The sequence below is a fragment of the Macaca nemestrina genome, chromosome 2, assembly GCF_043159975.1.
Source record: "Macaca nemestrina isolate mMacNem1 chromosome 2, mMacNem.hap1, whole genome shotgun sequence".
Lineage (NCBI taxonomy): Eukaryota > Metazoa > Chordata > Mammalia > Primates > Cercopithecidae > Macaca > Macaca nemestrina.
Window position 1 is genome coordinate 176,312,187 of NC_092126.1, and position 10,391 is coordinate 176,322,577.

At 37.5% G+C, this 10,391-nt stretch overlaps 1 protein-coding gene and 1 long non-coding RNA gene across 2 annotated transcripts; one reads left to right on the plus strand and one right to left on the minus strand.

Annotated features, from left to right (window-relative positions):
• Nucleotides 1–422: 422 nt before the first annotated feature.
• Nucleotides 423–3,155, plus strand: LOC105477536 (uncharacterized). The gene is made up of 2 exons (XR_984761.2): nucleotides 423–1,705; nucleotides 2,925–3,155. It is a non-coding gene; the product is annotated as an uncharacterized lncRNA (long non-coding RNA).
• A 1,844-nt stretch (nucleotides 3,156–4,999) lies between these two features.
• Nucleotides 5,000–6,260, minus strand: LOC105477535 (coiled-coil domain containing 54). The gene has a single exon (XM_011734081.2). The coding sequence runs from the start codon at nucleotides 6,045–6,047 to the stop codon at nucleotides 5,061–5,063; it is 987 nt and encodes a 328-aa protein (XP_011732383.2). The 5' UTR covers nucleotides 6,048–6,260; the 3' UTR covers nucleotides 5,000–5,060.
• Between the last annotated feature and the right edge of the window lie 4,131 nt (nucleotides 6,261–10,391).

Below are 10,391 nucleotides of genomic sequence, written 5' to 3' on the forward strand. Positions count from 1 at the left end.
CATGGGGGTGCTGGTCCAGCTGTCAGGGCTACCACTATTGCAGTTTTTTTCCTGAATACACTTTGGCATGGGAATATACAAAAACTTGGCTTTATAGTTTTATTAATGCCATTATCTCAGCTACATTGTAGTTCAGTCAGCTTTTACAGGTTGATCAAAAAATCCAACTCTAATACTATTTCTTTGTAGTATGCATTCTGAGTTTTAAAGGATTTACAAATAAAGTTTCACAGCATAATCCACTGATATGTTGGTGACAGTCCACATTTTGAAGGTGTGTAGAAGCATTTAGAAAAAAACTATATTTTTCTGTCTTGAATTAATCTTAAAACACTACTTTTAGGAAAGCGATATCTTTTTCTAAATGGGACTTGATTTGTGTCCCACAAAAAAGCTAAATTAAGTTTTAAATGAAGTGTGTAGTTTTCCAATCCAAATCTAAGCAACAGACCAAAATAATTGGCAACTGGAAATAACACCATTTGAAAGTATGTTTTTTCAGGACAGGACTGATGTCTTTGCATCTCTATTTGTTCACACCTAGCTCAGTTATTTCCTGGTATAGAGTCAAATTTCAATAAATGTTGGTGAATATTGTTTTTGAATGAACAGAATGCTGTTAGTCTCTGTGTTTATGCAAGCAAGTATTACACACTGAACTAAATTATTTATCCTAACTCAACCTCCCTTCCCTCCAGATCCTTTTCTTTGTTGCTTATTTATACAGCGTGGAATTAAAGGTTGGCGAACGACTGTTGTAGATGATGGAATATTGGTTGAGTGCCCAGACCAGGAGGAGAGCTTCACACCCCATCTTATTCTTATCACACTGTCTTTGGATGAGGGAGTCAAGATTTGGTTTGAAGCATTTGTATTTAGCCTGTCACTTTGTTCCCTATTTGTCTGGAGTCCTTTATGGCTGATGAAAGGAGGCAGGGTCCTGAATGGGAGCTGCTTGAGGCAGGGCCCATGTCCTGTTCATCTTCACACCCTCCATTAACATTTAGCCTGTGGAGGGAAGGAAATGACCACCATATGTTAAGCACCTACGAAATCAGTCATTATTCTTGGCAGATTATACACATGATTTCATTTAATTAACACAAAAGTCTCATGACATAAATTGTTCTCAGTTCGGAGTTCAGAAAACTGAATACAAGGTTTAAGGAATTTGCCAAAATCACATCGTTATGAGGGTCATGATTGTACACCCAACTAGCATAGTGCCTGATACATAATATAAATGTTTAGTAAATAGACGTTCTAAAATCTGTTCTTCTTTGAATGTCTTTGCTCGTTTCATCACCGAGTGTTTCCTCCCCGGTAGATGTGTTTTATAGCAAAAACAATCATTTGAGATGTTTTGGTGAATGCACAATGACTTTCATGTTTGACTGATATACATTATAGACATTCATCTAATTATATTTATATACTTTTTTTTTTGTAGACACACAAGTAGAGAAGATAAACAGTTATTTGGAACCAAAACTCAGGATGTCCTGGGAGAGGCTAGATTAGGAATTCTTTGATTTGGTAGTCATGAAAGTGAAGTATCTGTATTTTAACAGAATGATTAGTGGCAGAGGAATCATCTAAGAAAACTGAGAAGGCTCTGCCAGAGTGATGGGAAGAGAACTAGATGAGAAAGCATTGTTCTGGAAGACATGCTCCTATGAGCCATGGAGAGAAGAGGAGAGGCAAGGTGGGGACAGGGAGGGTGGGCCTCTCATTCAAAAAGATGATGGGAAATTGGCAGGAGACGAGGGTAACACAAGGATAAGGGAACCAGGTGAGTATTTTTGTAAGCGGAGTACGAAGAACTGATAGGTGGTGATTAAGATGGAGGGGAAAGGGGGTATAATTGATGAAGACTCTGCAAGGCACTGGTGAAGGAATGTGGGTTAGAGAAACGCCACTTCTCCAAGCCAGGAGGGATGGAGGTGGGCTGGTGAGAGGCAGGTGAACTTGAAAGCCAGGACTGGGGAAAAGTTATTTGCTCACATGCTGAGTTATGAGATAATTTATAATTTTAACAAGTCATGTGAGATCTTGTCTAGGTGACAATAAATAATTGACTCAAAAGCAAAATCCTCCCTTTGCTCACAGGGAACTCAATTCATTAACAGGACCAACAGAATCCTCTCTAGGGAAAGTGTGAGACCTTGAGAAAATCATGCAGAGTCACTGTCTCCCCTCTAACATTCTTATGTAGGTAAAGAAAACAGGTTGAAATGAAGATGGTGGGAATCTCTGAAGAGAAAAATTAGATCCATAAAAGGGTTGAAATAATAGCCCATCTGTACTTCATGTTATTTAATGCTCGATGGCTTTCACATCCCATGTTCCCTACTAGCCCCCGCCCTCTGCTCCTGTTTTTCCCTCTGCCAGCTGCATTGCCCTCTCCACCTCTTCCTCACCTTACTTCCTTACCACAAGACTCATCAAGCTTCTTTCTTCTCTCATACCAGCAGTACTTTCAGTATTGCTATTTGCTGCCCATTCCCATTTTTCATGCCTCAGAGTTCTTTGTGTACATTTTTTATTTATGCCATTTAATGTTCTACATTTACAGGACAGGGAATGTCTACCTTTTCTTGTATCCTCCATGATCCCTGATTGTTAGTGAACACTGAAAAAAATATTTACTCAGTTCATATAATGATTACGTTTTTACAGCTGATGGAACAAACCTCATTGAAATTAAATAATAGAATTTGTACGAGTAAAATTTAGGAGTTAGGTTGAGTACTTTGGTCATCTGATCCTCAAGCATGTGCTCTTCTCGTAAACTATGTGCCTCTCTAGAAACATCAAGGGCTGTCAAACGGACATGTGAGGGGGAAAAGTGAAAGTCAGTGCTAATATGCAGAGGCTCAGATGACCCAGGCTTTTACCAGCTAGGGCATTTTTTTCTCTTCCAGAAGCTATTTGTGATGTCATTTGCCTGTGTCATGGCCTGCCTTCCCTAGATATTGTCCTAATGTGAGCATCACACCTAATATACTGAAGTAGAGTGCTGACTGTTCCTTACGGACATTTCTGATGGTAAATAAATACATAGAGATCGCTCGTGCCTTTAACAGAACAATACATTGTAAGCACAGTTATCTCATTTTTAAACAAACATTTAATAAATACCTTTGATTTTATTAGGTATGTTGCATATTGACATATTTTATTTTTTAACTTTTATTTTAGTTTTGGGGTACATGCACAGGTTTGTTTTCCAGGTAAACTCAAGTCATTAGTACCCAGGTACTAAACCTAGTACTCAATAGTTATTTTTTTCTGCTTCTCTCCCTCCTCCCAACCTCCACTTTCAAGTAGGCACCAGTGTCAGTTGTTCCCTTCTTTGTGTCCATGATCTCCCATCTTTTAGCTTCCACTTGTGAGAACATGTGGTAGTTGGTTTTCTGTTCCTGCATTAGTTTTCTAAGGATAATGGCCTTCAGCTCCACCATGTTCCTGAAAAAGACATGATCTCATCCTTTTTTTTAATGGCTGTCTATAGTATTCCATGGTGTATATGTACCATATTTTCTTTATCTAATCTGTAATTGATGGGCATTTACGTTGATTCCCTGCATATTGACATATTCTAAAAGTTATTACGTACATATCTATAAATTTGTAAAGAAGGATCAAATAGAATATATTTGTCAATGAAAAAAAATTGTGGTATGTAATTACTCCCAGATTAGCATCAGACAAAATTGTGTCTTAATTTTCGCTATACCCACCTTTAGGTCCTTTGTCCTCTTTCATTTGTTCTTAGCTAGCTACCAAAACCCCCCTTTCAAAGTATTGACTGCAAATAATTAGTAGTAGTACATTTGCCAGGAATATTTGTGGTTAAAACATGACCACAAAGGAAGGTAGATTTCATTCACTGGGTTAAGTGGTGCAAGAAACATTGTTTTACAGTTATTCTGCATGATATTCAGAAATTACAATGACAACCACCTGTTCTATCTAAAAATGAAGCTCTTCTTGGCTATATGCTTTAAACAAACAAACAAACAAACAAACAAAAACCTTGTCATATAAGAGTTTACGGTATTATAGTGGTGAGATTTAACTTAGTTCACAAACCCCTTCTCAGATTTTCCCTTTTCCCTTATATCAAACCTACAGGACATGGTATTTTTCTCCTTTCATGAAAATGTAAAAATTACCCAGTATCATATTGTCTTTCTCCTCTTATCTAATTGTTTGATAGAGAAGAAGCTGAAGTTGAAAGAAAAAGCCAATTTTTTTAATACGTTCCTTGCAATAACTTGGCCTTTCAATCCCTTTCACTTTTATAATGCTAACTTTAGTAGCCTTGACAATGGGTGTCCTTTTCACTCTATACCACCTAAAGTCTGACTGGGCTCGGTGGCTAATGCCTGTAATCCCAGCTCTTTGGGAGGTCGAGGTGGGTGGCTCGCTTGCGGTCAGGGGTTTGAGACCAGCCTGGTCAACATGGTGAAACCCTATCTCTACTAAAAATACAAAAATTAGCAGGGTGTGGTGGCGGGCACCTGTAATTCCAACTACTCGGGAGGCTAAGGTAGGAGAATCACTTGAACGCGGGAGGCGGAGGTTGCAGTGAGCCGAGATTGTGCCACTACACTCCAGCTGGGTGACAGAGTGAGACTCCATTTCAAAAATCAGTAACAAAATGAAGTCTTGTCAGTAGAGTATGTTTCTGGTATCACAAATCTTATCCACAAAGGCCATGAGGACAAAGTGTATACAAAACTGACTTGGAGAACATCAAACATACTTCACATTGCCCTTGACTCTTTCATTCTTTGTTTCCAATTATCTATGAAAATGGACCCAGGATGAGTCCTCATGAATTGCCTTTGAGAAAACAAGAACATTGACAGAAAACAAATTACAACAGTTCAATTAGATCATGTGCCTTAACTTACTGTAGACAGAGAAATTCTGCAGATAGTGGGCCCAGAGTGAGCAAACTACCGAAGAATTCACAGCCACCACACCAATGTGTAAATGCTTGGAGCCTCCAGGTTACATTTATTTTGTACCAAGCAAAACAGAACATAACTCTATAGTCGAGTTACCTCTTCTTTTAAGGAACGAATAAAGCCGTAAATATTGTTGAACATGGAGAGACAGATTGTGGTCAAGCTCAAAATAAGCCCAGTGAATGGACAATATCTCTGGGTTATGACCTGGGGTTCTTCAGGGAGAATGGTTGGCCTAGAAAGAAGCCACTGGATGAATTCTTCTAACTTGGTAGCACTGAGGAAAAATGTCCATTTTCCTCCATGAACAAAAGTTAGCTTGATCCATGTACTGAAGTCTGGGTAAATGTAAATATTTGGCTTTGCTGTTTCAAAGTTCCTTGATGCATTTTGATGGTTACGTTTCTTCAGAGTTTTAATTTGGGGAGAAATTGTTATTTTCTCAAGATGGTCAGTGGACTTTGGATAACTGGGCACTTTCTCTGGTTCTGCTGAAGAGATTTCCCTGTCTGTAGAGGCCAATGTGTTCTTCAGAGTTGCTGGTTGTATGAGTTTGTAAAGCAGTTCTGTGATTTCTTCACCCCTTTCTCCCTCCGGAATCTCTAGACAATGTATCCTGGAGTAGGAATTCTGCTTTTCCAGTTCTGTCACCTTCTTCTTTAAGGCCTTGATGTCTTCTTTCATAGAGAGGATATCTTTAGTTGTTGTGCATTGTTTGTCTTCATTAACATTCATTCTGGTTTCCAGGACCTCCATCTGTTTTTGGTACAAGTCAGTCTTTTCATGGACTTTTGGTATCGCATGGACAATGTCAGTCATTTGGCTGAAAAGTTCAACTTGAGCAGTTTTAACATCTTGGAGCACTACTGTAAGATTCATTTTTCCGTCATAACTAACATCATCTTGATTACAATCATCAGATGTCACAGTTGGATATCTAGTTGAATCTTGGTGCCGAATCTTACATTTGTGGTAAACATTTTTAAAAGACTGTCTGACCTTGGAGACATTTGAAGTCCACATTTCCCTAGCAGCAGCTTTTACCCTTTTGGTGTGAAGTGTGTACATCTTTCATGGTGAAACAAGAGGCAAGGTGTTGGAAAACATAGAATCACAGGAAGAAATAATGTATGAATGAAATGGTCTTTCTCTTACTATTTGTTGGATGCCTTTCCTGATAACATCATAGAACACTCTGTGGAAATCATCAGCCACAGCAGTAGAATCTCTTAGGTGATTAGCTTCTTATAGAGCAGCCCAACTGGAGAGCTCTGTGAAATAATACTCAACTGCATGGAATCCTTCATATGGTAATCATTGACTTGCTGCTGATGTCACAATGACTGCTGACTTAGAAAAAACACATTTAACTACAGCAGTTCTCAAAAGTTTGGTCATAGGGCTCTTTTTCAATCATAAAAATTGTTGAGCAGCCTTAGCAACATAGAAAACACCCATTGCTACAAAACATTAAAAAATTAGCCAGCCATGGTGGTGCATGCCTGTAGTCTCAGCTACGTGGGAGGCTGAGGTGGGAGGATCACTTGAGCATGGGGGGGTGGAGGCTATAGTGTGCCATGATAGTACTACTGCACTCTAGTCTGGGTGACAGTGTGAGACTCCATCTCAAAAAAATAAAAATAAATAAAAATGAAAAATTATTGAGGATCACACAGATTTTGTTTATTTGGGTTATATCTACCTACATTTTGTAGTAGATATTAAAATTAAGAAAGTCTTAGATATTTACTTATTAATTTAAATTAAAAAACCCATTACTTGTTAACATAAATGATATATTTTTTATAAAACATAATTTGGTTTTCTAAAAAATACGAGAAGAGTGGCATTGTTTTGCATATCTGCAAATGTTTTAAATACCTGAATTAATAGAAGATAACTAGATTCTCGTATCTGCTTCTGCATTATATCTGTTGTGACATATTGTTTTGATTGAAGCATATGAAGAAAAAATAGCCTCATGGAGATACATAAATGGAAAGGGGAGAGTATTTTCATAGCCTTTTAAGATAATTGAGGATATTATTCTTTGCTACTTTATGAAAATTTGACAAATGATATTTTTTTAGAAGTTAGCTGTAATGTGTCATTTTAGGCCAAATCAATGAACTTTCATACTTTGTTATATTAATAGTCACTGGTCTATTTTTTTATTTTGAATAGATGCATAATATCATGTATTGGTCATTTGACAAACAATGGTTCACTGAATTATGTAGGTCTTCCAAATGTTGACTCATTGTATTATATAGTATCAAAATATCATATTCATTAATATGTCCACCAATCTCACCAGAAAAGTCTTTGAGTATTGAGAAGAGGCCAAGCTCATGGTGGCAAATGCAAATTTTCAAAATTCTAATTTTAGCTTGAAAATCTTGAACTGTATTAAGCTGATTTATTGTTTTCCTTGAAGTGACAGATTCCCTCCATCCATTTTTTGCAAAAATGCTTGCCAAATGCCCAACTGTGAACACTGTAGTTTGTTATCAGTTGTTTTTTCAAGAAAAGATAGTGTTCCATGAAAAAAGCATACATTTGCAACTCAGATACTTATGTACTTTTTCTCATGAAAACCAGTATACTTTGGTAAGCTGCAGAACCCTTATGCTTACTTCCCATTATATCATACATAATAGAAAAAAGATGTACTGAAGGGTTGAGATCTAATAAGATTAAAAAGTCTTACTGCTTCATTGAGGACATTCTTGAGTGAAACTGGTTTTTCTTGTATTTTTTTTTTCCTTTTCTGATTGAGCCACTGTTAGTCAGTGTGGTACCCCTGCTGTGGTTCATGCTGAGGTATCAACAGTTTTACCCACCATTGCTTTTGCAATGTAATTTTCAACAGGCAAACGTAAGCACAGTGGAAAAGACAAACGGTGTCCTAGGATTATTTTGAAATATTGTTGCCCTCATGGTCACACATACAGAGTGGCCTCATGGCACAAAGCATGCCACACTTTGAGAGCCACTGCCTCAGAATTTAAAAATAACATCAGCCATTTATCATGTTTCTTCTTATAGGTTTTTCTACATAACAGTACTTAAAATTCAAGCCCTTTGAAATATTAAATAATATTTGGCCCATTTTATATACTGAGGTAAAAACTTAATTTTATTCTCTAAACACATTAGACTGAACATTCGGGAATCAAAATGACATGATACTCACATGTCTCTCAAGGAGCAGTCCTATTCTAATCAAAAGGACATTCCCTCTTGGATCCGTGCCAGTTCCAACCTTCTACCAAATCACTGTTTCTTCTATTTGTGCCGAATTGTAGGGTCAGTGTCAGCCCAGGATTTGGTACAAACACTGAGCTTAGCCAGCAGTAGTTTTAAAATTTTGGCTCATCAATAATATCTGGGATTTTGCTTTACTCTCCTATCTTTCAAATGCTGTTTAGTAACCTTTCGAAAATGTCTAGAAACCTTTCCAAACACTTGCTGAGGAAAATGTTCTCCAAGAGGCAGACTATCACAGGAATGGCATTGTGGGCTGGGAAAGGTTAGAGTTCACAGCCGTCCCATTTACTCTGGCTAAGGCCATTTTAGCCATCGAGTTCTACAGAGACAGTGCTTAGGGCCTATACAGTTTTTAAGGGCCAATGAAAATACTTAAAACCAGAAGAAGAAAACAAACAAACAAAATGGCTCGGAATACTGAAAGCTGCAAGATTGAAACAATAAATGTTTAATGAAACATCTCTGAAATGTACTATGTCATATTCATTAATTGTTAGATTTAGTATTATTAAAATTTCATTACATTTCGAGGCAATTTGTGTATTACGTATTCTCACTTTCCAAGAATTCCCAGTTAAATTAGAGGGACTGCTTGTCGTAATTACTCCCTCCAGGTTAATAACAGCTAAGACTTGTTGGGTGCATACCAGATACTATTCTAAATATTAGCTTACATAACTATGTTCAGAGAAGTCAAGTAACTTTGCTAAGGTAATAGAGCTTAAAAATGGGCAGAGTCAGATTTCAAATGCTTAAATTCTGGCTCCAGAGTCCATGTGTTTTACCTCTACTGCCTCATAATCATGATTAAAATATATATTTAGTACAACTCAGAAAAAGATGGACATTTTATTTTTAAAATCATACTATATATTTATAGGAGACTTATTTTATTAAAATTTTGTTTGTTTAGCATTATGAGAAAATTAAAGCTTTCATTGGTTATTTTATTTACCAAAAGCATTTGATACAAAAATTTGTGAAGACTTTAGAAGTTGAACAAGCTCTAATGTATAGGTAAAAGTGAGTATTTGGAGGCTATACTTTCCTTACTGTGGTAGACATAGTAATACAATGATTGGAATTAAAAACAGTAAAGTTTTCAACTTAAAATACTAATGTATGCTTACTATTTTTAGAAAACAAATAAATCTAATAGGCTGATACAAACATAAACCTGTCTGGGTTTCTAACTACTTCCTTCGTAATGTCAATAAAGGGAGCCCTGGCCTACCTGGGGTTTGCCAGGTGGTGGAAAGTTGTACCGGGAGGAGGTAAGCCTGTTGATTTGGGCGAAGTTATGAGAGCAATCAGAAAGTGAATGAATAACGGGAAATAAACTGACTTCCGCTCTTCGGGTTCCTGCCAGGGGTATGGAGGCATTTAGGAATAAAATAGCACAGTGGACTGAAGCCGCGTGGGAGACTTCCTGAGTCTACCTGTTCTCCAGGAGGCCGGCTTTCACAGGAATGATATTTGGAGCCAGAAAGGTTCAAGGCTGTCCCGTGACTAACTGTGCTCTTAGGCAGGTTTCTAACCTCCCACAAGCCTGTAAAATGGGATAATAACAGCACCTAGTTCAGTGATTGGTTTTGAGAATTAAGATGCCGAATAGTTACAAGGCCTTTCCTCCTCATTTCCTACCACCTGTCTCTCACTTCGCTTCTTCCCGATGAAAGGAGATGGTTAAGCGTTTTCAGCTTTAGCTCTGCCTGCTCTCTCAATCTCTCATTGTGCCTTTCTCCCTCTTTCAATATGACCAAGACACAAAGCATGTGGTCCTCGCTGCTCAATGTACCATGCAGGGAAAGCATTTTGAATAGAGACAACCAAAATGCAGCAAGCAAGGCCGACACATCAACCCGTTATCTCCTAGCACAGGGTTTCCCACCAGCTCTGGCGTCAGGCAGACTGGAGTAAAATAACCACTGGATAGATGGCTCTAATAATACATAATATTATTCAATATTTTAAATGCCGTGTGTTTGAGTACACTAACTATATATTAATTATGGCAGAGTTTAGATTATCTATATAAATGATGTCTATAAAAGTCACTCTGTCTTTTTAAAACTTTTTTTTTTTTTTTTTTTGAGTAGGAGAGAGTGGGATAGTTACAGCTATCCTGCTAGCAACTGAGCA